Here is a 27,550-nt window from a genome sequence, read left to right on the forward strand (position 1 = left end):
ACTACTTTTGTCTCATTTGATATTTTCCAACAATTTTTGGAATTTTATGTAAAACGACTCAATTGAATGATTATTTTCATTTAATTTCGCCAATATTAAAAAAAGAGTCATGCAAACACAAGAGCCTACTCATTGCTAATGCAATTTGAGAGCTACAAATAAATACACAATGATGTGACAATTGTAATTTGCTTTAATATTGTATTTCGAGAATAGCTAATGTATTTTTTTTTTGGATAAATTACGCTTTTTTTATCATACAACTCAAGGCGTATTTAACAAGGTGACAGCAGTAGCGAATTCAAATAACACACGTGCAATGTCAAATGACATTTGAGCGTACTATTTCTATAATCAGCTGTGCTGCCGATGGCACCTTATTAAATGCACCTTGATACAACTTATTTGTTCGGCAAAATCTGTTTATGAAAAAACATGCACAATTAAATAGTTTTGTATCACCTTGTTGTTAAATTTTCTGCATTCCAGCACAAAATAATACATCTGGCGGGGCCTTGCGGCATAGCGTTTACCAAACCACGAACGAAAAACTATGTAATGTTGTTGTGAACGCTTGTTTCGAAGACACATTAGGTAGATCGAAGGTATATTTATGATTGTCTTAAACAAAATAACGTAAATAATCTTTTACCTTATTTATTTCATCCTAATTAACATTTACCTTATTTTTTGCATCATTTATGAACATTTAATTAAGTACATTTTTATTTAAAATAAAAAATATATTATTTAAATTAATGATACGTTATTTTCATTTCATAATACAACAATTCAAAGTAATTTAAGACACATAGCATAAAGATTACATTAAAAAATTATTTTTTATAAAATATATTTATATGTAGTTTTTTTCATCTTCTGTATACTTATGAAGTGATTTTACATTATTTTGAATTTTAGGTTACGATTTTAAATGCACCTTCATATGCATAAATATACCAAACCTGTCGTTTGTCGCCTGCCGCTTTATTATACTACATCGTCCACTCAATTGCCACAGCATACCCAATTGTGTTTCATTCCATTATGTAGCAGTTCAAGTATTTTATTGTTTACTTTTTATTATCTCAAATACATTACAAAAAAAAAATATCTGTAGAATTTCATGAGGAATTGAATTACTTTATTTCTCTTTATTTAAATTTTAATTAAAAAATGGATCGGAATAAGAGTTCCTCGTCGTCGCAGAGGGCACCGAAAAAAGTATCTTCACATGCGAGCAGTGAATTTTTTGCTCTAGGCTCCAAGGGTTATAGAGATGATTCGAAAGCAAAAATTGTTCCCATTAGCAAAACGGCCAGTGGATCATCGGTAGAACGAAAAAGAGAACCGTCAGGAGCCACAACATCAATGTTGGCTGCTAAAAAGGCCAAATTATCCACAACTACCAGAGTTCCGGGCGATGCTGCCAACTCAGCGCCTTCCAGTGAATTATGGGAACAAATGGCAACAGATTGTGACGCGCTTGATATTGTAGAGACCGTGACAGCGGCTGCTGAACAACACGATACCGAGACATTAGTAAGAGTCATATGTGGCTGCATTAAAAATCTTATATCGTCATATGCCAAATCCAAACCAGATACAGTGGCAATGTTGGGTATATTATATTTGGCCAAGTTGCATCCAGATTATTTTGCCAACGATATTATTACATCTGGCTTGCTACATATCCTTCGACGGGATTTCAATGTAAAAATGAGACAAACCCCGTACTCGCACATTTTGGCTTGTAACCTCTTGGCTCGTGCCTATAGCGACAAGCAACAATGGCCGGAAATATTTATGCGCATCTACATAGACGATGCTATAAATGATCGCTTTTGGTCTGATAACAGTTTGTGTGCTCCCTTTATAGAAAATATAGCGGCTGCTTTTAAAACACGAACACCACAGCTCAACTACTTGCAACCCGAAACAGGAGCAGGGACATCAAGTGGTGCCGGCACACCAACCACCACCACACCCACGCAATCGACCCAGCAACCTACAGTTCCCATAAACATTGATGATGATTCGTGCGACAATTCAGAGGCAAGCGGTTCAGCCAAACCCTGTGACTTTAAACAGGGCTGCGAGTCATATTGTGAGGTAAAAGATCGGTACATGGATTCTGAGCGTATTGTAGAGAAATATGTAACCGATGCCATCAAGGAACAACTCAATAAACGCCAACAACAGGAGTGCTATACCCGTAACCTTTTAAAATTCCTCTGTAAAACATCAGGCCTGGTGGAAGTTCGCCACATGTGCATATCACGTTTAGAACTGTGGATACACAATGGCAAATTGGTGAAATTTGCTCAAGAACTATTATCGTATGTGTGCTTCAATGTGAAAGCGAAATATTTCAAAGATCATGAAGTTCTGGCGGTATTGGTGAAGATGCGACTAAAAGCTAAGCCACTGATAAATTTCTATATGTCGTGTATTAAGGAGATGATAAGATTAGAGCCGGGCATTTTAAATGTCATTTTGAAATTAGTGGTTCAAAATGAATTGTCAAATACGAGGAATCCGAACAACATGGGAATGTTGGGTAAGAATTATTGTATGGTATGGTATTTGAATTTACATTGCTAAATTGTTTTATTTTTTCCAGCTACCATGTTTCAAGCCGCTCCCGATGATTCAGCTAAACACTTGGCTGAAATCTACAAAGAGTTTCTCTTGCAACGCGATGATTGTTTACGCACTTTACGCGTCTTTCTACGCGAGTTAGTGCGCATGCTACGAAACGACATCAACTTGGTGGTGTTTTGTAAAGTTTTTCTTAACGGTCGTCCCGAACTGAACAAACAAATTGAAAGTTCCGAATTTCGCGATCGTATATTTCATTCCATGGTCGATATAACATGTCTAAGCATGTTATTGTCAGTATCACCACAAGTACGAGAAGCCAGCATTTCGCTGAGAGTAACTAAGGACAATACAGCCAATAATGCTGTTCTATTGAAATTCTATAATCAAATGTGTCAAATACAATTGGATTGTGTCTCATGGATGTACGAAATTGTACCGGCGCTCTTTAAACTGCAAGCTGGTGAATTTTTTCAAGGCCTCCACAAGATACTTCTGCTGGAGAATGCCGAACAGTACTCACGTTATGATCAATGGCCTTCCGAACCGGAGAGAACTACTCTGTTGCGTTTAGTGTCGGAAACGCCCATACATGAGGACACTTTATTGCGCATAATCCTAATAGGAATAACAAAAGAAATACCTTTCACTATTCCAGATACCTTCGATATAATTATTTCGTTAATAAAAAGAGCCTCGACCATGCGCATTACCAACTGTCCAGTGGTTCAGGCGAATAAATTCGACATTATTGATTTTCTCTTCAGCATGGCCGAATATCATCATCCAGAAAATATTAATTTGCCCATCGACTATGAACCGCCTAAATTGGCAATTACGGTATTATATTGGAAGGCTTGGCTGATAATGTTAATGATTTCAGCCCACAATCCGTCGACATTTGGCGCATTTTGTTGGAATCATTATCCCACCATGAAAATGCTTATGGAAATGTGCATAACAAATCAGTTTAATGAGACAGCTATGAGTAAGGAGGAATTACAGGTGAGTTTTATTTTTTTTTCAAGTAGTAGATGTATTGTTTCTTTCGTAAAATAAAAACTAGAAATCTATATACATATATAAAAGAGTATCGCTACTGAGTGATAACAAAGACGACCAGCCCAATCGGCAACAGATTGAGGCATGCAATTAGGAATCTATGTAAATCCACTAAGAAATGGATGACATTGCTTCCTGCAGTCATACAAAAATTATCTAACAGAAACTCGATTTTTAGTATAAAAACTCAAATATCTTAAATTGTTAATATCTTCGTAAATACTGCGAAGTTAAGGAAAACAAGCTCAATCTGTGATCACTCATATTTTATACCAAAACTCAATTTTTAGTATAAAAACTCAAATATCTTAAATCGTTAATCTTTGTAAATACTGCGAATTTAAGGAAAACAAGATCAATCTGTGATCACTCATATTTTTTTACCAAATTTCGATTTTTAATATAAAAATCTCAAATATCTTAAATCGTTAATAACTTTGTAAATACTGCGAATTTAAGGAAAACAAGCTCAATCTGTGATCACTCATATTTCATACCAAATTTCGAGTTTTAGTATAAAAATCTCAAATATCTTAAATCGTTAATATCTTCGTAAATACTGCGAATTTAAGGAAAACAAGCTCAATCTGTGATCACTCACATTTTATACCAAATTTTGATTTTTAGTATAAAAAACTCAAATATCTTAATAAATATCAAATATCTTAAATTGTTAATAAAAATTTCGATTTTTAGTATAAAAAAATCAAATATCTTAAATTGTTATTCACCCTTATTCTACTTGGCGTCGTCGACATCGTCGTCAATATTGAGTCAAAAAATGGTATATGTTACGCCGATATCAATAACAATTGGTAACTTTTGACAGCGTTTTGTACTTTAACCCGACTTATAAAAGTATAAAATTCTGTCAGAAGTTATCAATTGTTATAGATTTCGGAGAAACACATACCATTTTTTGACCAATATTGACGACGATGTCGACGACGCCAAGTAGAATAAGGGTGAATATCTTCGTAAATACTGCGAATTTAAGGAAAACAAGCTCAATCGGTGATCACTCATATTTTATACCAAATTTCGAGTTTTAGTATAAAAATCTCAAATATCTTAAATCGTTAATATCTTCGTAAATACTGCGAATTTAAGGAAAACAAGCTCAATCTGTGATCACTCAAATTTTATACCAAATTTCGAGTTTTAGTATAAAAATCTCAAATATCTTAAATCGTTAATAACTTTGTAAATACTGCGAATTTAAGGAAAACAAGCTCAATCTGTTTCAAATTTCGAGTTTTAGTATAAAAATCTCAAATATCTTAAATCGTTAATATCTTCGTAAATACTGCGAATTTAAGGAAAACAAGCTCAATCTGTGATCACTCATATTTTATACCAAAATTCGATTTTTAATATAAAAAACTCAAATATCTTAAATCGTTAATAACTTTGTAAATACTGCGAATTTAAGGAAAACAAGTTCAACCTGTGATCACTCATATTTTTTACCATATTTAGATTTTTAGTATGAAAATCTCAAATATCTTAAATCGTTAATAACTTTGTAAATACTGCGAATTTAAGGAAAACAAGCTCAATCTGTGATCATTCATATTTTATACCAAATTTCGATTTTTAGTATAAAAATCTCAAATATCTTAAATCGTTAATATCTTCGTAAATACTGCGAATTTAAGGAAAACAAGCTCAATCGGTGATCACTCATATTTTATACCAAATTTCGGTTTTTAGTATAAAAAACTCAAATACTTAAATCGTTAATAACTTTGTAAATACTGCGAATTTAAGGAAAACAAGCTCAATCTGTGATCACTCATATTTTATACCAAAATTAGATTTTTAATATAAAAAACTCAAATATCTTAAATCGTTAATAACTTTGTAAATACTGCGAATTTAAGGAAAACAAGTTCAATCTGTGATCACTCATATTTTTTACCATATTTAGATTTTTAGTATGAAAATCTCAAATATCTTAAATCGTTAATAACTTTGTAAATACTGCGAATTTAAGGAAAACAAGCTCAATCTGTGATCACTCATATTTTATACCAAATTTCGATTTTTAGTATAAAAATCTCAAATATCTTAAATCGTTAATATCTTCGTAAATACTGCGAATTTAAGGAAAACAAGCTCAATCTGTGATCACTCATATTTTATACCAAATTTCGATTTTTAGTATAAAAATCTCAAATATCTTAAATCGTTAATATCTTCGTAAATACTGCGAATTTAAGGAAAACAAGCTCAATCTGTGATCACTCATGTTTTATAGCAAATTTCGATTTTTAGTATAAAAAACTCAAATATCTTAAATCGTTAATAACTTTGTAAATACTGCAAATTTAAGGAAAACAAGCTCAATCTGTGATCACTCATATTTTATACCAAATTTCGATTTTTAGTATAAAAAACTCAAATATCTTAAATCGTTAATAACTTTGTAAATACTGCGAATTTAAGGAAAACAAGCTCAATTTGTGATCACTCATATTTTATACCAAATTTCGATTTTTGGTATAAAAAACTCAAATATCTTAAATCGTTAATATCTTTGTAAATACTGCGAATTTAAGGAAAACAAGCTCAATCTGTGATCACTCATATTTTATACCAAAATTCGATTTTTAGTATAAAAAACTCAAATATCTTAAATCGTTAATATCTTCGTAAATACTGCGAATTTAAGGAAAACAAGCTCAATCTGTGATCACTCATATTTTATACCAAAATTAGATTTTTAATATAAAAAACTCAAATATCTTAAATCGTTAATAACTTTGTAAATACTGCGAATTTAAGGAAAACAAGTTCAATCTGTGATCACTCATATTTTATACCAAATTTCGATTTTTGGTATAAAAAACTCAAATATCTTAAATCGTTAATATCTTTGTAAATACTGCGAATTTAAGGAAAACAAGCTCAATCTGTGATCACTCGTATTTTATACCAAATTTTGATTTTTAGTATAAAAATCTCAAATATCTTAAATCGTTAATAAATTTGTAAATACTGCAAATTTAAGGAAAACAAGCTCAATCTGTGATCACTCATGTTTTATAGCAAATTTCGATTTTTAGTATAAAAAACTCAAATATCTTAAATCGTTAATAACTTTGTAAATACTGCAAATTTAAGGAAAACAAGCTCAATCTGTGATCACTCATATTTTATACCAAATTTCGATTTTTAGTATAAAAATCTCAAATATCTTAAATCGTTAATATCTTCGTAAATACTGCGAATTTAAGGAAAACAAGCTCAATCTGTGATCACTCATGTTTTATAGCAAATTTCGATTTTTAGTATAAAAAACTCAAATATCTTAAATCGTTAATAACTTTGTAAATACTGCGAATTTAAGGAAAACAAGCTCAATCTGTGATCACTCATATTTTATACCAAATTTCGAGTTTTAGTATAAAAACTCAAATATTTTAATCGTTAATAATTTTGTAAATACTGCGAATTTAAGGAAAACAAGCTCAATCTATGATCACTCATATTTTATACCAAAACTCAATTTTTAGTATAAAAAAACTCAAATATCTTAAATCGTTAATAACTTTGTAAATACTGCGAATTTAAGGAAAACAAGCTCAATCTGTGATCACTCATATTTTATACCAAAATTCGATTTTTAGTATAAAAAACTCAAATATTTTAATCGTTAATAATTTTGTAAATACTGCGAATTTAAGGAAAACAAGCTCAATCTGTGATCACTCATATTTTATACCAAATTTCGACTTTTAGTACATATATGCAATAATAAAGAATATATTTTGTTTCATACCTATGTTTTATATAAGGGCCTTTTCGGAAATGCATCACTGTGCTGCATTTGATGCGCATCTGTGATTAGTTTGCGATGCTGTTGCAAATCAGCTCATGCTTATGCGCAGACAATGCATCAGCCATTTTGGTGATGCTTGTTTGATGGGTTTTTGCGCATCATCTGTTTCACTGTTGCTTTTTAGAACTCAAGACATTTGCAGTCTTGGCAACTTTTGCATTTTAGAATGTATTGCGCATCAGATGCAGCGCAGTGATGCATTTCCGAAAAGGCCCTAAGTTTTAATAAAACAACATCAAGTAAGCTATACTTTTAGTGGTCACCGTTTTGTTTGCACATCATTAGGTTAATAACAGCAAATTTTCAATTATTCGAACAGTTAATGATGTATCAAAATAAATCGGATAATCAATAGGACACCCTTGTATTAAGTTATATTTAATTAATCATTTTCTTAATTAAATTAATGAAATTATTTCAATGGCTTATTTTCCAGATTGTGCCCTTAGAACGTGACCATATTGTAGAATTTGAATCGTATTTAGCTGCACAAACTTCACAAGCTGTGATTACGGAAGAAAACGCTATCCTAACTTCTCAGCTAATGCTAATGGATCCAATGGGTGTGGCACGTCGAGTACCAAGTGGTGTGCTGGAACAATTGCGCACCTTGAACAAATCATTGAAAATTGGTCATTTACTGTGCCGTAGCCGCAAACCAGATTTATTGCTGGACATTATCCAGAGACAAGGAACTACACAATCCATGCCATGGCTATCGGATCTTGTGCAAAACAGTGACGGCGATTTCAATCACTTGCCCGTACAATGTCTATGCGAGTTTTTGCTCTTCAATGCCAACATTATCAATGAGGAGAATAGTCGTGATGCCGAGTTGGTTAACTTTTTGCGCAACGTCATCATGGATCCCACATATAGTAAGCAGACAGTATGCGAAATATTGGACTATATATTTAGACGTTTATGCTCAACGGTAAAACAGACTCGTTTGTCCGCCTTAAGGGGCCTAAAGATCATATTCAAATGTTCGGAATTGAGTCCTAATGAATGGCTTTTAAGTGCCATACCACAAATACCCCATTTCAATGATGTGCGTATTTTCCTAATACCCCAGCTGAGATCGGCTTGTCAAGTGGAGAACTCGCCGGACTTAGTGATGGCTTATATTCAGTTCATAGCGGCAAATACTTTAGATGATTCGGTGACTGATATGTTGGATCATGTGATTGATATGGCCCAATTGATTGTTGAGCGCAGCACAATGTTTCAGCACATTATCCCCTTGCCAGAGGGTTCTGTGACTACCATGGCAAATGATGAGTTGGCCAAATTGGATGAGGAGAATCGTTTGCAGACCTTAAAATGCTTGTTTGTCATGTTCAACAATTACATTATCAAGCTGGGAGATCATCACGAGACATACCAATGGACCGAATATCCTGATTTGTTGATGGTGCAGTTTAATGATGGCATCCAGTTGCCGCTACACTTGAATATAATTCATGCTTTTATTATCCTGCTCACGCATTCGAGCAATCAAATGCCCGAATCTATACCCATTTTGGATTATTGGTTTCCAATAGGTGGCAATGTGCCCATAGCCTACATACCCAATATGCCGCATGAACCAGTGCAATTACTGCCGGACTGGTTGAAACTGAAAATGATACGTTCCTCGGTGGATAGACTAATAGAGGCGGCCATAAGGGAATTGACTCCAGATCAAATAGTGTTGTTTGTGCAAAACTTTGGCACTCCCATCAATTCCATGTCCAAGTTGTTGGCTTTGTTGGATCATGCTGTCATCGAACAATTCGATACAGTTAAAAATGCCATATTGAACAAGGCCTATTTGGCGCAGTTGATAGAAATTCAACAGGTGAGAGGAGCCAAAAATGGCCACTTTACTGTACAGGCCCTGGGTTTGTATTCGCATTCTCAGACAGTGGCTGATAATCCCAAGATACGGAATGATATATTGGAATGCATACAGCTGGATGAATTAATACCCAGTCCCCTCAGCTTACCCACTGCAACCCATTCGTTGTCAACTGCTGTAAGTTCTAAGGAAGCTGATGAATTGATTTATAAAGTTTTGAAATGTCCCAATAGCAATCAGTTTAATGAACAGGATTTTAGAATTTTACTTCATCAACTTTTAAATAAGGATGCCTCACACTTGCACCATTGCTTTCTGAAGACTTTAAACCATGGGAATATGGAGAACTTGCTGATGAATGTATTGGAGCCAAAACAAATTGTTTTGCTAACCAGATCCATAATGAAATTAAATCCTCAGGCCATTAATGAAAATTCAAAATTCTATAAATATTGCCAACTGAATAAAAACAAGGACAGTGCAAGTGCAAAGACTGTAGTGTACACTAACTGTTTGCAGAATTTGGCTAGACGTGGCCAACAGCATAGGACAACACCAATGCTGCAAAATAAGCCTTCGCGACTAACTTTGCAACAAATGTTAATGCAGTTCAGAAACCGCATGAAGTCCTCCTTGACCAATACACCTACTTTGTACAGTGATGGCATGCTGGTAGACTTGCTCTCGGACAACGATCCCGAATTGTGTTGTGTCTTCAACAAACAGGATTTACCATTTTTGTTCTCAAAATCATCGGGAGATTTTCGTTTTTATTTATTATCCTGGATTTGTCATGAAACCAATTGGGACACAATTATATCCACCTTAGAGTATTTATTGCAATGCAAAGATCAGGATCTAGACTATTCAGCCGTCTTAAATTTTGTACAGGCCCTCATTAACAATCCGAAACTGTGGCAGGGCCGAGATCGATGCGTTTTGAAAGCAGATCCTATGGAAAACTTGTTTTCACTCACCGACAAAGAATTGAAAATGTTTACAGAGTTTATCCTAAGGGAAGGAGAATCCGAGATGAAGACCTCAGCCTCGCAATATGCGTTTGTGTTGTGCTGCCGCATAAATCTTTTGTTTCGTGTGTGCAAAAAGAATACCTCCAATCTGATCAAGTTTATTGAGTTTGTATTCGAATGTGATTGTTCGCAAAAGTTGCGCTTAAAGGTTTTAAGACAAATGTATTTAATGTATCCTTCCATAAAGTTCATACGCAGCCATCAATTGGAATCCTATACAGATAAATTACAAAATCTAAATGGTTGCCAGGCCGACAAAGTTTCCAACAATTTAATCACATGTCTGGGCAATTTATTCACTAAAAAAGACTTTGAAACATTTTCCAGCGATACTGAACTGTTAATACGTAAAATGGCCGCCTCCCACCCGGCTCTTTTTCTAAGACAAATGGGTGTATTATCTTCGCTCATACAGGGACGTGGCCAATTGAGTTTGCGCGTCATAAGGGATGAATATCATATGCATCGTTTCATACAGATATTAAGAACTTTGGAACTATTGCAGCCTCTTTGCTTCGATGACATCTACAAAGAGGAATTCCAATCGGCTTTGGAATGTTATTTTACATTTTTCAAACAATACAGCAACGTCAAGGAATCATATCACATTTTAATCAAACTCATCGAATTATTGCAGGCCTACATAAACTCGAATCCTTCCACAGCCTTGGTATTTATAGAGCAATATGTGGAAGTCCTTATGGACTTGGCAAATCGTTATAATTCTTTGCAGTCGCTGCATCAATTGGTACAGGGCATAACGCTGCTGCAGCAGAAATCCTCAAGTTCCTCATTGTCTAATGTGGATATGAAACAAGATTTTGACTTTGAAGATACCTCCGCCTCCTCACAGGATAATCGCAATGCCCAACTGTCAACGCCCATGGAGACTGACTCATCGGATTCCTTGTCCAATTACCAACTATCTAACTTGGACATAAACAGTCGAGGAGCCGTTACGTTCGCCATATCGGGCACCTTGAATAAATCATCGTCCATATCACCACACTTTGCAAATCTCATTAAGATTGTTAAACATTCTAGTGCGGAGGATACTATTCTAGGGCCTCTACAGGAAATTGAAAGTTTCACTTCGAAACGCTTCAATTTCTTGAGCGAACTATTTGATCGTCTCTTAGAGTTGATATTTTCGCCAAGTGCTCAAATAAGATCAAATGCTTTTATTCTGCTAATTCGCCACCTAAAACATAATCCCGGCAGATCGGATGTCAATCGATGTGCTCTTAACGCCTACATACAATGCCTAAGGGATGATAATCCCTCGGTGGCGGCCACCGCTATTGATAATTTGTCTGAGATGACGCTGTTGCTGCAGGAACATGCCACTGAGATATTGGCCGTATCCTTTGCGTTGGGTATTAAATCACGCCTAAATACAAATTCACAAATAAAACGAGTATTGCAAACGATCATGCTACAGCATGGCTATTAGGACCATGGAAATGCATGCATATTGTAGCGCAGAAAGAATGGATTTTATATACTAAATGTAATGAGTACGTTTTTTTTTTTGTTGTATTGTATTATTGTATAAGCTTAACAAGCATTAAAGTATAATTATTTTATAGAGATATAAATAAAAATTAATTTGAAAAGAAATCGTGTAAGTTTCTTACGTCTATTAACAAAAAATGATAAGAGGCCGAACATGATTAACTATAAATTTTTCATTTGAATTTGTTCATGTTCCAACGTTTGTTGTATTAGTAATCCGAGATTTTTGTAATAAAGTGGCTGACATTTTAATAGTTTTGTCGGCTCTCTCTTAGTTTAGCAGTTATAGAACTTTAAAATCTTTATATATAATATCTCCTATAATTAATAAAATAATATTATAAATACGATGTTTTTTACTTGACTAATCGGTATTAAACATCGGTATTAAACATATGTTTTACATCCCTTTCAAACACCAACAATATGTTCTTTTATAGACCTTTTTAAAGCGAATAAACTCAAGGTTACATTCATTCATTTTATACATTATTTATTTGCTCCATTTTTATCGTTTTTACTTGAAATTGAAGATGATGATGTTGTATTAGAACTACTACCGCTAGTGGGTGTAGGATTTTGTGCCGGTTCTCCCATGTCCAAATGCTTAAGCAGACGATATAATGCTACGGCCTCTTTAATGCGATTGAAAACCACGCAAAATGTTTCAATTTCAATAAATAATTCCTGAAAAACAAGCAATTTTTAGTTATTTTTTTATGAGATTTGAGTTGCAAGTAAATAAATACCTTCACGTTAATGATTTTATTTCTAATAAGAGATTGCAGAAAAACGCATACCAAACGTACCAGACGGGACTGCATGTATTTGTCCTTGACATTTTCACAAGACGAAATGCAATTACTAATATACAAATGGATGAATTCCGTGGGCAAATTAACTGAAGTGGTCAATCTTAAATAGAAATAGTTAATTAAACTTAATAATTTTGGGGGCATAAATGAACTTACCTGTTAACTACTTCCATGGAGTGTAAAGTTATATCCATATTAACCAAAACATGAAAATATTCGGTGACTTCAGGTGAGTCCATTAGTTTAACCAAAATTTCAAAAGATATCATGGGATTATTTTCAACCAAACGTGGCAACTATAAATATATTATAAAATAATAATAATAAAGTAATAACAGTCATTAATAATAACACTCCATACAAGTTTAACCAGCAATGTCTTCATTTCACTTACCTTGTCTGGCGTTAGGCGTATTTGATAAACAAAGAAGGGATTCTTCACCAGTTCATTTAGCAACAACTTTTGGTCTTGCAGATTTAACGGTTGTGTAAATGCCAACTCCATCAATTCCATGGTATTGGTGCTGATGCGGTTACTTTTGTCATACTCCACTTTAACGTTAAACGATTCAGTCAAATCAAACCAAATTAGCTCCGATTCAAAATCCATCAATGGCGGAGCAATTGAAAAGAATTCAGGAGCAGGATAATTATTAGTAGCCATAATTTTACTTTTATTTCTGTTTATTTTTAATATTTCAACATAACTAATTGCGAACTAAATTCACCAAAAAAAAAATAAATCGAAACTAAAATGATGTTTATCAACAGCTGTTTAAAAAACAACAAAGATGTATGTCATCTACAGGGTGATTCACTTTCAAACCATAACTGGATACATAGTTGCCAGAGACATTTTAATATACTTTGTGAAGCGAGAGAAAATTGCTAACATGGTGGCAACACCGCGGCTGACATCAGCCAAACCATATTTTTTATATGAAGTTTTTATAGCTTTCACCTTCGTGAGAAGGGTATATATAAGTTTGTCATTCCGTTTGTAATTTCTACATTTTTCATTTCCTACCCTATAAAGTATATATATTCTGGATCCTTATAGATAGCGGAGTCGATTAAGCCATGTCCGTCTGTCTGTCTGTTGAAATCAATTTTCTGAAGACCCCAGATATCTTCGGGATCCAAATCTTCAACAATTCTGTCAGACATGCTTTCGAAAATTTTTCTATTTAAAATCAGCAAAATCGGTCCACAAATAGCTGAGATATGAGGAAAAGACAACCTCGATTTTTGATCTATTTTTGACCTATATCTGGATTACTAAGACATTAATATAGACAATATGGATATCTACTGATAGATATTTCAAAGACATTTGCAACGACGTATATAAGACCATAGTAAGTTGGACATACAATGGGTCAAAATCGGAAAAAAAATTTAAAAAACAAAAAAAAATTTAAAATTTAATAAAAAAAAAAATTGTAAATAGCAATCGAAAATTTTTTTTTCCAAATAATGAAGAAAACAACTGGAAAAAAATTAAATTTTGTTTACCTAAAAATATTTAAAATTTTGAAGTATAATTTGGTAAAGGGTATATAAAATTCGGTACAGCCGAATATAGTTACTTGTTACGATTTAGATTTGTACATGAGCCAAAAATTCCCATAAGAAATAAACAGGCGTGAGCATGTGAGCGGCTGATGTCAGCCAAACTGGCCGATGTCAGCCGGAACATCCGGAGTATATAGTAGCCAGATTTATTAAAATAGAACAATTTCCTTTTTTATTACTTTCTATTGACACGACTTTGACGTTATTATGTTGAATCCACAAAAGAAGCGGGAGAATGGTAGTTTTTATGAGTTTATTTTTATAATTTTAATGTAAAGGATTTTTTAATAAAGAATCCTTTGAAATATGGTTGATGCCTGGGATGATATCAAGCCCATGAAAAGCAAACGTAATACGCTGTTATTGTAAAAAGGAGAGACATGGTATTCTGCAAGCGGCTTCTTCAAAAGCCGATGAAAATAATATTGGTTTTCAAGAATCCAGTAAGAGGAAATTTCATTCTATTTTGATTTTAATTGGTTACGAATTAGCTAAATTTTGAATTAATTCATTTCACAACATAAAAGAATTGCATGAATGAATTTCAATTCATTTCCAATTCAAATGAATTTGTAGAATTCGTTTCTAATTCATGTGTGATTAGTTTGAGTATTTTGTTTGTTTGAGTTTTTTCCTAGTTTCCGCTCTATGTTTCTCTATGGCTTTATAGTACTTTTTCTTTATTCTAATAATAATTTCTGAATTTTGTATAGCAATTGACCTAGAAACATGAAATTAAGCTTTATGATCGTAGTGAGTGAGTATTCAAGGCGGAGACTTTTAAATTTAATAGGAATCAGATTATTTGCTAATCAAATAATTTGGTAAGTTAAAATGTTTCACATTTCATACATTGATATACTTTTATTTTAATATCGAAATATGTATGTATGTATGTGCTAACGAAGTAGCCGGTAATATGCTAGTATTGAATAAAATGGCCAAACAGGATACCGTTTGTATCAAACGGGTTACGATTCTCGTGGAAAGTGGCTGTGAGGTTATATCTTTATAGCTTTGGACCCACGTGAGCTGCTCTTCTTTTTTCTTCACACCACGGCTGCGTGGAAACCTTACCTTATATCTTTAGAATCTAATGTTCTATTAGATCTTTATAAAAGCTTCATTAATGATATTTTTTAAAAAACACAACAAATTGCCTTGTGTGGGAATCTAACCGGCATGCTGATTGTTTTCTTATTTTGTGTTTGAAAGTCAAACAGGGCTGCTTACTCCCGGCACCTTGTACGCGTTATTTTATCGTAAGTTAATAATGGTTTTAACATAAACTTATAAATTAATAAATCTCGTTTTTCCGTCTAACCCACTAGAAAGCTGTGCTGAATGAAAAATTTCATTACCAAACTGTATAAAAATAAATAGCTACTCTACTAAATAAAATAATGTATTTGGTAACTTATTACAAAATAATGTATTTGGTAACTAGTTGCCATTACCAAAATTCAACATTGTGTTATGCAAAAAATCAATTTATATAGATTTTAAGCTTTGACTCAATTTCATAGTGAAAAACTGAAATGTGTGTTGAGAAATTATTTTTTTTTAAAATTTAAAAAAAAAATTATATTATGCCTTAGGTTTTTGACAACTGAGTTAGGTCTTTGACGGAAGAGTTTCAGATCTATGTATGTGTATTTTTAACTCAATTTTAATGCAAATAGAAGTCATCAGAAATTGTGTGTGTTTTTTTTTTTAATTTTTCAAAAGCATAAGTGAACAATTACAGTTTTGTTTTTGAAAAATATCAGGGGCATAGAGAAACATAGAGCGGAAACTAGAAAAGGTCTTTGGCGGGAGAGTTTTCGCTCTATGTCTATTCTCTATGATCAGGGGTAATACAAAAAAAGTACTCAATTGTTGTATTTATTTTACTAAATTTGTTTTTAATTTTTTTTATTATTTACTATAACATTTTGTTTTATTATCTTTATACATAAAATTAAGTTAAAATAGTTTTAATTGCATTTTTGTTTTCATTTATTATTATTTCATTTTAATACCTAAAATTACTACTTGAATATTAATTGATTCAAAAAGTTGCCTAAGTTTCAAATATTACAAAATTGTTGTTATCATCTTTTTTGTTTTGTTTGTTTGTTGTTGCTGTTTTATATCATTTTTTTTAAATTTTGTTTTGTTTGTTGGGGTGGTGTTTTTTGGTTTTGTTTTTTGTTTATTTCATTTTGTTTTTGTTGTTTTTACTGCTTAAGAGTAAATAGTTATCACTTCACGCCCACCGCCTCGAACCATTAGCACCTTTTCCAGTCCTTCTGTAAGAACTTCCAAAAATTCCATGTCTAAAGCGGGTAATAAATGAGGGTAAAAAAATATTTATTTAGTTTAAATGCTGGGGGTTTGAGGTAATTTATGGCTTACAATTGCTTTCACGTGCTGGATTAATATCCTTGGGTGGACCAGGTAAATTCATTATAACCAATTGGGCATCTTGTGATTTATTTACAATAACTTCATTAAGTTTAACAGCCGTGTGCATACGACGCACATTCATTTCATTTCTAAAAAGAAAATAATCATTTTTATTTATTAAAATTTTGCCATTTAATAGGATGCAAAGGTGGAATTGGACGATATTATAGTTATAGTATTGTAATATAACAAATAAATTAAAAACTTTGTACTGCCTTATTAGTCAGACTATACCAGATTTTGTGAAATATATTAGGCGCCTGCACCATGTGTGGGGAACCGTTAATAATAATCGCTTCCATTCTTATTGTAAATCGATATCGTTACTTACGGTTTCTTTTCTACATATTCATCATTACTGCCATCGCCATCTTCATCGTCATCATCTTTGTTCTTTTCTCTATTGTCATCGTTGGCCTCGAAGGCTTTGCTGATATTATTTTCATCATCTTTGGACTCCTACAAACATTTATTATCCCATATTCAGATTCAGATCAAGATCAATAAAAGAGTGATATATATAGAAAAAAAGAGAAAAGACAGTGGATGGTTTAGGAAGGTTAGTTAGTAATGTAAGGAAATTTTGTTTTGTTAATTTGAGTAGAACTGACATTTTCGTGTTTTTCTTCTACTGTGGGATCTGCAAATCGGACTTTGGATGATGTTTTCATACTTTCATGATGATGATCAATTATTGTTTGTACCTATAAAATTAAACAAAAATCATAATAATAAACTGGTTTCAAATAAAATCTTTTTAATAAATCAATAAAAAAATAATCGAAATTGAAAATATAAATTTAGAAAACAAAAAAAAAATCTTTTAAAATTATAAACTCCATCACCAAATAATTAGGCCACAATAAGAAAATAAATAATTTGGTATCACAACACAATTTGTAGAAATGTTTAATTTTATAATACAGATAATAAAAATTTAAATGAAAAAATTGCAAACTATAAAATAATCTTAAAATCAAACTTAACAAATTAAAATTAATAAAACTAATATAAGTGATAATAATAATAAAGGTTTTTACAGTTTAACTAAAAAAACCTTTTTCAACTACATATTTGTTTAGGCAAACATAAATAAACTAAATAATAAACTATTTACTATTTGAACTGTAATTGCAAATTAAACTTGTACTATCATGCTTTCTCTTAATAACTATTATAATTTGTTATTTCTTTTTAACAAGTGCTTAACATTAATTTAATACAGGATGTGATAATTTCAATAAACTTATTGAATGAACTCTTACCATTTATGCATGTTTATCGTACTAAATAATGTCCTATAGTCAGATAAGGCCATATAAGCGCTATTTCTGGGTCCATGTTTGCTAAAGATCTTTGGTGATCTACACGGCGGCAACAAACAAGTCGATTAAATAGTAAATATCACATTGTGTTGTTGCTTTCAAGTTAACATTTATTTGTGTACAATTGACAAATCTGTGGACTTTTGACAAAACAACTTAATTTCATAGTGAAAAACTGAAATGTGTGTTGAGAAATTATTTTTTTTTAAAATTTAAAAAAAAAATTATATTATGCCTTAGGTTTTTGACAACTGAGTTAGGTCTTTGACGGAAGAGTTTCAGATCTATGTATGTGTATTTTTAACTCAATTTTAATGCAAATAGAAGTCATCAGAAATTGTGTGTGTTTTTTTTTTTAATTTTTCAAAAGCATAAGTGAACAATTACAGTTTTGTTTTTGAAAAATATCAGGGGCATAGAGAAACATAGAGCGGAAACTAGAAAAGGTCTTTGGCGGGAGAGTTTTCGCTCTATGTCTATTCTCTATGATCAGGGGTAATACAAAAAAAGTACTCAATTGTTGTATTTATTTTACTAAATTTGTTTTTAATTTTTTTTATTATTTACTATAACATTTTGTTTTATTATCTTTATACATAAAATTAAGTTAAAATAGTTTTAATTGCATTTTTGTTTTCATTTATTATTATTTCATTTTAATACCTAAAATTACTACTTGAATATTAATTGATTCAAAAAGTTGCCTAAGTTTCAAATATTACAAAATTGTTGTTATCATCTTTTTTGTTTTGTTTGTTTGTTGTTGCTGTTTTATATCATTTTTTTTAAATTTTGTTTTGTTTGTTGGGGTGGTGTTTTTTGGTTTTGTTTTTTGTTTATTTCATTTTGTTTTTGTTGTTTTTACTGCTTAAGAGTAAATAGTTATCACTTCACGCCCACCGCCTCGAACCATTAGCACCTTTTCCAGTCCTTCTGTAAGAACTTCCAAAAATTCCATGTCTAAAGCGGGTAATAAATGAGGGTAAAAAAATATTTATTTAGTTTAAATGCTGGGGGTTTGAGGTAATTTATGGCTTACAATTGCTTTCACGTGCTGGATTAATATCCTTGGGTGGACCAGGTAAATTCATTATAACCAATTGGGCATCTTGTGATTTATTTACAATAACTTCATTAAGTTTAACAGCCGTGTGCATACGACGCACATTCATTTCATTTCTAAAAAGAAAATAATCATTTTTATTTATTAAAATTTTGCCATTTAATAGGATGCAAAGGTGGAATTGGACGATATTATAGTTATAGTATTGTAATATAACAAATAAATTAAAAACTTTGTACTGCCTTATTAGTCAGACTATACCAGATTTTGTGAAATATATTAGGCGCCTGCACCATGTGTGGGGAACCGTTAATAATAATCGCTTCCATTCTTATTGTAAATCGATATCGTTACTTACGGTTTCTTTTCTACATATTCATCATTACTGCCATCGCCATCTTCATCGTCATCATCTTTGTTCTTTTCTCTATTGTCATCGTTGGCCTCGAAGGCTTTGCTGATATTATTTTCATCATCTTTGGACTCCTACAAACATTTATTATCCCATATTCAGATTCAGATCAAGATCAATAAAAGAGTGATATATATAGAAAAAAAGAGAAAAGACAGTGGATGGTTTAGGAAGGTTAGTTAGTAATGTAAGGAAATTTTGTTTTGTTAATTTGAGTAGAACTGACATTTTCGTGTTTTTCTTCTACTGTGGGATCTGCAAATCGGACTTTGGATGATGTTTTCATACTTTCATGATGATGATCAATTATTGTTTGTACCTATAAAATTAAACAAAAATCATAATAATAAACTGGTTTCAAATAAAATCTTTTTAATAAATCAATAAAAAAATAATCGAAATTGAAAATATAAATTTAGAAAACAAAAAAAAAATCTTTTAAAATTATAAACTCCATCACCAAATAATTAGGCCACAATAAGAAAATAAATAATTTGGTATCACAACACAATTTGTAGAAATGTTTAATTTTATAATACAGATAATAAAAATTTAAATGAAAAAATTGCAAACTATAAAATAATCTTAAAATCAAACTTAACAAATTAAAATTAATAAAACTAATATAAGTGATAATAATAATAAAGGTTTTTACAGTTTAACTAAAAAAACCTTTTTCAACTACATATTTGTTTAGGCAAACATAAATAAACTAAATAATAAACTATTTACTATTTGAACTGTAATTGCAAATTAAACTTGTACTATCATGCTTTCTCTTAATAACTATTATAATTTGTTATTTCTTTTTAACAAGTGCTTAACATTAATTTAATACAGGATGTGATAATTTCAATAAACTTATTGAATGAACTCTTACCATTTATGCATGTTTATCGTACTAAATAATGTCCTATAGTCAGATAAGGCCATATAAGCGCTATTTCTGGGTCCATGTTTGCTAAAGATCTTTGGTGATCTACACGGCGGCAACAAACAAGTCGATTAAATAGTAAATATCACATTGTGTTGTTGCTTTCAAGTTAACATTTATTTGTGTACAATTGACAAATCTGTGGACTTTTGACAAAACAACTTAATAGTAATTTTAAAATTTTTCTGGATTGCGCAAAAACTATTGAATTTATCGATAGTTATTTTATTATTTGTCCTTGAGGAACTTTATTATTTGTCTCAAAGAGTTAAACAAAGCTCTCGAAATTATTTAAGATCATTACACACTTAAAATTACACTGACTCATACATTCACTCACTCCCTCATTCACTGACTCATCAGTCGTGAGTGAGTGAGTGAATAACTGAGTCAGGCCTTGTATTTTTAAATATAAAGATTTTTATAAAAGCCCAAAAAGTCGATCGTACGTAGTAACTTTAGTAACTGTATGTAAGATGTTTTGTCAAAAGTCCACTGAAATAATTTTAAGTATCTGGAAAATACTTTCACATAAGAAATTTGAATGGCGTAACATATCATAGATGTGATTTTTTCAAATCAAAATAATTACACTATGTCCAGCCTTAACAGCGAAAAAATCTTAAGTGGATAACAACAAACTTTACAGGAGAAGTATTTTTGTTATTTTATGAATGTTTTTTATTTCAATCTTAACTTATCACTGTGGTTCCCGATTTAAATCTAGCTGTACAAAATTATTGGATATAAACAACTTCTAAACTAAAAAATATTTGTTTACTGCAAAAATTTGGAATACTAGATAAAAATTAAAGGTTTATCAAAACCTATTTGAAAAAGTAAAAACGTTTCCGTTAAAATTGGTTATAAAATAAAATAATGGACGTGGTGAAATGAGATTTTTGCTGAGATACATTTCCACAATCAGGGTGTTATGAACATTGTTTATAAATATACCCACATTAACATTGCTAAAATCTCTAGAAATATAATGTTCTAGTTTTGACCATTAGATATTTCATGAAACTACTAGAAGATGGCACTGTGTATATAAACAGTAACAGCAAGTTGCAGTGAGTTAATATATCAACGGCACTGTTAGACTTATCATCACCAGTATTGCCAGTGTACAAATAATTATCTATCTGATTCAGACATTTTGCTGTAAATTTTGCATATTTTATTATGTTTTGCTTTTAAATCAGCGAGCTGCAGTGAGCTCTCAAATGAGCTCTCTTGTTTGTATTTTCACATGTACGCAAGCACACACATTGTATAAAAACAGTCAGTCTCGCATGAGCATTGATAGAAGCAGGTTGTGTTACGCTTTTATGTTTGTTTATTTCATTATTTCAGCTATTTGTTTTTGTTTTTGCCAGAGAATAATTCTCAACTCATACAACTACAATATCTAAAAACTGTAGTGGTGTGAGTTTGCATTTCGCTGTTTTAAATGCATTTTATTCAAATTTTGAATAAAAAATAATATTTATTGTCGTCAATAGAAATAGCATTAAATGTTGTCGTTTAACCTCTATCGACATTGAAAAACTGGCAGTCATTTCTCTATCAGCAATTGATAATTATAATTTAAATTAGTTTAGAGATTTTTTATAAAGTCCCAAAAATTTATTAATTGTAACAAAATCATAAATTTTTTATTATAATTTAAATTAATTAGAGATTTTGTTATCGAAAAATGTTGTAACTGGGACATATCGGTCCGTGATTTCACCTAGCCCCCATACAAATGTCCCCCGGCCATACTGTAAAGTATGGCGAAAATTATGAATTATGACTTGCATATTCATAATTCATAAGTTTTTTATGTATGAATCTAAATCATTATACCAGCTTTTGTGAGGATCGGTCGTCCCATATAACCCCTATATACCAGAAAAATATTTTATTGTCACATATTGATGGGGGTATACAAGATTCGGCAAAGCCGAAACAACATTCTTGCTTATTTTAAATTTATTCCTTTCTTCCATTTTGAATTTTATATATCGCACTGGTTCCTCTAAAGAGCGTCAACTCAAAATTTTAAAATGTTCAGTAGAAGCAAAAACCTATTTTTTTCTCAATACATACAATGAAACAACTGTACGGATACAACTGTATTTTTTGGCGAAAGAGTAGAGAAAATGATAGCAGATTTTTACAGTGGATACATATGACCACTGCACTTCAATTTCTTGCAAAAAGTGAAAATTAAAAAATTTTGAGTTGACGCTCTTTAGAGGAACCAGTGCGATATGCATGTTTTTAAACGTGCAATGGCTCATATTTAAGAAAAATCTTTGCAAAATAATGCAATTTTTATAATATCCTTTGTTTAAGGACCATTTTCCGTGCTATATCATGTTTTGATAAAACTGTGCATTTATGAAAAAGAACTACGATTCATTATCTTTATTGTGAGTTTAAATTATAAAATCTGACTAACAGTTCAAAAGTTATTAACAGTTTAACTTTAGGTATTTTGCACTCATCTATTAAAAATTAAGAACTTTGAACTAAACAAATGCGAATTTCGAAATTTTGGAGAACTTTAAATTTTAAAGGTTCAAAAATTATTATTTTTTTATCGAAATTTTTCGATTCGTCCCAAAAGCCTTTGGATAAAGCTAAAGAATTTGTTTGGTTGCAAATGATGCTATGGAATGAATTGCTGAAATTTTGAATTTTAATAAATTGAATCTAATTAATTCGAATCTCTGTTGTCAACATGGATTCTGGTGAAAATACTTATTGGGATATATTGTACTGTATTTTAAATTTGATCAAAATTATCACAACCTGTACAACTTATAGTGGTACGACTCAAAATAAAATAAACAAATCACTTCATTTACAGTAATGATACAAGTACATACGCAAATATATGAGAAATAAAATACAATAGAAGTGGATATTATCAATTAAATGTGGTAGACTTTAATGGCGAGAAGTGCGAAAATCTTTTGATGATGAGAGTTAACAAAAGAAAAGAAGACATTCTGGTAGCAATCCTGCAAATTTGAAGATGAATAATGACGTCATATGAAAGACATGATATGATGGCAAAATGATTTCCATGAATCAATGAAAGAAAATGTGATTAAACAAGATGAGAGATCCTGAACACACATTCAGTGGTTAACTGTTTGCGTGGGAGTTGGTGTGTGTGTGAGAGAGAGACAGACAGAGAGAGATAGAGAGCCAGTATGAATGAAAAGGAACAACATCCATCATGTATGAACAACTACATACTATATGTATTTGAACACGATTCATATAAAATATAAACATTTAATAACAATAGAACAAGAACAATAAAAATATTTACGATATACAAGATAAATATAGAAATTAAAGAATAGAATTAAGTTTAGTTTTATTGTTATTTTTACCAAAGGCATTTTGTCCTCCCCAGTTGTTGATTTCTTGTCCACTAAATTCTGTTTTTTTTTTTTGGAAATTGTTTTTAGATTTCACAAACAAAGTAGTTGGTATGTATTAAAATAATATTTAGATATATTAACAAATATACATACAGGAACAATATTATATTATAAAATAGTAGTAGTAGTAATAGTATATAAATGTAAGTAAATAAATGGACTTAAAACCAAACAAATACGAAAATAAAATTAAATCTACATAATAATAGTAAAATAACTTAAAAAATTATCTTGATCCAATGATTTTAAATAATAGAAACGATAAACTAACAAATAACCAAAGACATAATAAGTATTTGATAAATGACAAGTGACTGAGTGACTGAGTGAGTGAATATTTATCGAGCTGAGTGAGTGAGTGAGTTTGTTAAATGCCGAACTGTTAGTGAGTTTGTTGGTAGTTTTGGTGTCAAAGGTTAAAGTTACAAAAGTTTTGGTTTCATTGCTTTGTTTAGGAAATGAAACCTGTCTTTTTTCACTTTATCCCTTAAGTGTTTTTTTTTTTAAATACAGTATTAACAATAGAAATATAAATGAAGAGTTGTACATACGACTTTGGTTTTCTCAATGCGATTCAATCGTAATTCACGCAACATTTGATTTCTTTGCTCCATCATTAATGTCCTCTCGTAGGTATAAGCTGAGATGTCACTGTTCATCTGCAATTGAGTTTTAATGTTTATCAAACCATTCAAAGGATATACATATTTATTTTTTATTTAAGTAGAACTCACCATTTCAACAACTTCGACTTCGGCCTCTATGCGCAAATGATACAGGAATGTCTTGAGATCTTTTTTCATTTGTATGGAATTGTCCTCCATTTGGGCAACGGTGAAGATTCTCAATTTGCAATTTCTCCATGTGCGATGCTGTTTCAACAAGAATGGCAACAGCATCAAAAGACCGCCATCGTGCACAATCCACCAGATGTCAATGTTACCGCCAATCTTAAAATCATGCTGAGTTACAACAATAATCGAAATCTTCACATAACAAAACGTTATTTACCTTGTGATTGGATTCGGGGAAAAAGTTAATACCCTTGGGCACCAACAATGCCATGTGGCAGGCAGCAACTGTGCGCACGGTTTGTATAAAGTTTTTCCAGCTCTGCTTGCCCTCCTGACGCCAGCTGTAGGGCCAACCCACGATCACTGTATTGGGTTTCATGCCACCCAAACCAATTGTCTGTATACTACAAATATTCCCACAACACAACGTTTTTTAATACAATCCGGTACACAAATAAATTGAGTTATTTGAATGAAATTAAACTGAAAACTTACACTGAACTTAGACCTTCACCAATCTCTTTAGCCACCATAACATCACAAAAACCTTTTACCTTCTCATCATCCATGTACTTGCGCAGAGCCTGTTTAGCCTCAATGGCACGATGGCCAATTTTGGTATGATCTCCCTGTATGACAGACACACAGATGGTCAAACCCTTACCGGCCTTCAGTTGGGTAGCAAATGCAAATATTTTACGATATTTTGGCATACAATTGTCATTCAATTTGGAGAGCACCAAAATCTGGGGCCTCCAATTTTTGGTATGAGGTTGACCTTCTTCCAAACGCAACAAGGAATATCTGGCAGCTGTAAGAGCCATACCTCGAATACCATCGCCCCATTCCTTTTCGGCTCTATAAATACATCATTTACATTTAGTTTTCATTTATTATTATTAGATTTTAGCCGTTTACTTACCCCCGATATTCAATATATTTATAAATCACAACCGCCATACCCATGGCAATTAAGGCAAAGTACCAAGATGTCATAAACATAACGGATATACATAAAGTAAGGCCAATTAGTGACAAGGACCAATGATAAAATTTGAAACGTGGCCTCCAGTTGGGTGTTCTCAATAGAGTTTGTACGGCACAGGCCAAATTAACAAAACCGTAACACATAAGGAAAAACATGGACAACAAGGGAGCCAACAAATCAACATTACCTGCAATTCGTCCATTCAAATCAAATGTCCAGTTATTAAATTGTATTTTGTTTTCTATGGTTGAAATACTTACCCAATAAAATACCGCACTGGCAAATGAGTATGGTCAAAAGTAATGCTCTAGTGGGTTCGCCGCGCTTGGATGATTTGGCAAATGGTGCCAAGAATGGTATAATCTCGTCTCTGGCTATGGCTTGTAAAAGACGTGGAGCACCGGTTAAACTCTGCAATCCAGCACCGAGTGTTGATAAGAATGATCCAATTAAAATGACCCATTGATTTGGCCAAGCCATATTAGCTACGACTAGTTTTCCACCAATTGATTGACCGAATCTATTAACAATATCAATAGGGTTAGTGGTTATTTTGGAAAAGGATTTTCTTTGTACAGCTAAATAGTTATCTAAAGTTAAAGTCTGCTATAAGAGCAAATTATACACAGAGAAAACAGATTCGTAATGGCAACCGAATTTGTTGCCAATCGAATGATTCGGATGCACACATAGAATTTTTCGGTTTTAACAACTGAAAATTAGTTAATAAGAAAGAATTTTAGTTGAAGCAACCAACCTTTTGTTATCAGTTCTAACATTTTATAGCCATAACTGTAAAATTCGGTCACCATATCAGAATCATTCGATTGGCAGCAAATTCGGTTGCCATTACGAATCTGTTTTCTCTGTGTAATTAATGCAATTGTAGATGAATTTATAAAAAGTATTTTTTTTTTATAATTTTGTATACCGAGTGTAAAAATATTTGGTCAATTCACAAGGTCTCTTATCATGTCATAATGTCCTAATATTTCACAATGGTTTTTATTGTTTTTCAAGCTAAAAATGTCCTAAAATAATTCAACTCTGTATGCTATGTTTATTGTGTTATCGTAACCAACCAGCAGAGACCAGTGCCGAACGCGTAAGAGTCGGTTAAGCCGAGCTGCCGAGTCGTGATATATTAGGACATTATGATAATATGACTGATAAGAGACCTTGTGAATTGACCTATCAAATGTAAAGGGCGCTTACAAAGTGTAAATTTGGACTTATTATTTTCAAGTTACATACAAAATTTTAATATAAATTATTTTGCTACAGGAATTTCGAATTTCTCAACTTTTAAAATTGTTTAGAAAATATTGATATTTGCCCCGAAACACGAAACTTCAAATAAAATTTGCAAACTCTAAAAGTTATTCGATTTTGCTCAAATTTTCAGCATTTAATTTCTAGATTACGGTGAATGGGAGCGTCGAAAATCGCAAAAGTGCAAAAGAAGGGCAAAACAACATAATTGCCTTTTAAATTCTACAATTTAAATTTTGAGTTCCTTTAAAGATGAATAGCATAAAAATCGGTTTTTGGAGTACAAAGTACAAACTTCTTAAGAAAAATATCTGAGAATAACTGAACGATTTTTGTTCAAGATGAGCCGCTTAAAGGCAATTGTGATTGTTTTCAAAATGAAAATCAGAAAAATCTCCGATCATTTCAATTGCATCCAAATGAAATTATTATTTTTTGTTGGATAGAAGACTAAATTGCTCTCACTCATTGTAGAATAATTGATCATACATGTACCCCAATTTTATCAGCCCATACAAATTAAATTCGAACCAACTTTGAAACTGGATTCGCACTGGAATCAATGAGCCTTAAATTTCATGTTAT

At 31.7% G+C, this 27,550-nt stretch overlaps 4 protein-coding genes across 8 annotated transcripts in view; 1 reads left to right on the forward strand and 3 right to left on the reverse strand.

Annotated features, from left to right (window-relative positions):
- The first annotated feature begins 1,111 nt into the window (after positions 1-1,111).
- Positions 1,112-11,998, forward strand: IntS1 (integrator complex subunit 1). Its single transcript, XM_065514178.1, has 3 exons — positions 1,112-2,560; positions 2,624-3,606; positions 7,944-11,998. Exons 1-3 carry the CDS (start codon positions 1,177-1,179, stop codon positions 11,829-11,831), a joined length of 6,255 nt encoding a protein of 2,084 aa, XP_065370250.1. The 5' UTR covers positions 1,112-1,176; the 3' UTR covers positions 11,832-11,998.
- A 371-nt stretch (positions 11,999-12,369) lies between these two features.
- On the reverse strand, positions 12,370-13,414 carry Not11 (CCR4-NOT transcription complex subunit 11). Its single transcript, XM_065514179.1, has 4 exons — positions 13,103-13,414; positions 12,865-13,004; positions 12,643-12,808; positions 12,370-12,580 (listed from the first exon to the last, which is right to left on the reverse strand). The coding sequence occupies exons 1-4, from the start codon at positions 13,370-13,372 to the stop codon at positions 12,383-12,385; spliced, it is 774 nt and encodes a 257-aa protein (XP_065370251.1). The 5' UTR covers positions 13,373-13,414; the 3' UTR covers positions 12,370-12,382.
- A 2,744-nt stretch (positions 13,415-16,158) lies between these two features.
- LOC135960607 (solute carrier family 12 member 5-like) lies at positions 16,159-17,501 on the reverse strand. Its single transcript, XM_065511937.1, has 4 exons — positions 17,343-17,501; positions 17,063-17,190; positions 16,681-16,820; positions 16,159-16,601 (listed from the first exon to the last, which is right to left on the reverse strand). The coding sequence occupies exons 1-4, from the start codon at positions 17,400-17,402 to the stop codon at positions 16,510-16,512; spliced, it is 420 nt and encodes a 139-aa protein (XP_065368009.1). The 5' UTR covers positions 17,403-17,501; the 3' UTR covers positions 16,159-16,509.
- A 1,072-nt stretch (positions 17,502-18,573) lies between these two features.
- Positions 18,574-27,550, reverse strand: part of kcc (solute carrier family 12 member kcc) — a 73,268-nt gene continuing 64,291 nt past the window's right edge. For 3 of the 5 annotated variants that reach the window (XM_065511929.1, XM_065511928.1, XM_065511931.1), the window contains 10 exons: positions 25,954-26,213; positions 25,628-25,880; positions 25,201-25,563; positions 24,923-25,109; positions 24,646-24,873; positions 24,463-24,570; positions 19,758-19,850; positions 19,478-19,605; positions 19,096-19,235; positions 18,574-19,016 (listed from right to left, as the gene is read on the reverse strand). In XM_065511929.1, the coding sequence (XP_065368001.1) occupies positions 18,925-19,016; positions 19,096-19,235; positions 19,478-19,605; positions 19,758-19,850; positions 24,463-24,570; positions 24,646-24,873; positions 24,923-25,109; positions 25,201-25,563; positions 25,628-25,880; positions 25,954-26,213 (1,852 nt within the window). In that variant the 3' untranslated portion in view covers positions 18,574-18,924. The remainder of the gene's footprint in view (positions 19,017-19,095; positions 19,236-19,477; positions 19,606-19,757; positions 19,851-24,462; positions 24,571-24,645; positions 24,874-24,922; positions 25,110-25,200; positions 25,564-25,627; positions 25,881-25,953; positions 26,214-27,550) is intronic. The other 2 variants (XM_065511930.1, XM_065511933.1) reach the window with 2 other exon arrangements.

The sequence above is a fragment of the Calliphora vicina genome, chromosome 5 (genome assembly GCF_958450345.1).
Source record: "Calliphora vicina chromosome 5, idCalVici1.1, whole genome shotgun sequence".
Lineage (NCBI taxonomy): Eukaryota > Metazoa > Arthropoda > Insecta > Diptera > Calliphoridae > Calliphora > Calliphora vicina.

Excerpts from the sequence above, each read along its gene's own strand:
- IntS1 (XM_065514178.1), top strand. The coding sequence starts at position 1,177 with ATGGATCGGAATAAGAGTTCCTCGTCGTCGCAGAGGGCACCGAAAAAA. Across the intron at positions 2,561-2,623 it reads GAACAACATGGGAATGTTGG|CTACCATGTTTCAAGCCGCT; the intron begins GTAAGAATTATT and ends TATTTTTTCCAG. Across the intron at positions 3,607-7,943 it reads TGAGTAAGGAGGAATTACAG|ATTGTGCCCTTAGAACGTGA; the intron begins GTGAGTTTTATT and ends CTTATTTTCCAG.
- Not11 (XM_065514179.1), bottom strand. The coding sequence starts at position 13,372 with ATGGCTACTAATAATTATCCTGCTCCTGAATTCTTTTCAATTGCTCCG. Across the intron at positions 13,005-13,102 it reads TACGCCTAACGCCAGACAAG|TTGCCACGTTTGGTTGAAAA; the intron begins GTAAGTGAAATG and ends ATATATTTATAG. Across the intron at positions 12,581-12,642 it reads ATAAAATCATTAACGTGAAG|GAATTATTTATTGAAATTGA; the intron begins GTATTTATTTAC and ends CTTGTTTTTCAG.
- LOC135960607 (XM_065511937.1), bottom strand. The coding sequence starts at position 17,402 with ATGAAAACATCATCCAAAGTCCGATTTGCAGATCCCACAGTAGAAGAA. Across the intron at positions 16,821-17,062 it reads GAATATGTAGAAAAGAAACC|AAATGAAATGAATGTGCGTC; the intron begins GTAAGTAACGAT and ends TTTTCTTTTTAG. Across the intron at positions 16,602-16,680 it reads TCCAGCACGTGAAAGCAATT|ACATGGAATTTTTGGAAGTT; the intron begins GTAAGCCATAAA and ends TACCCGCTTTAG.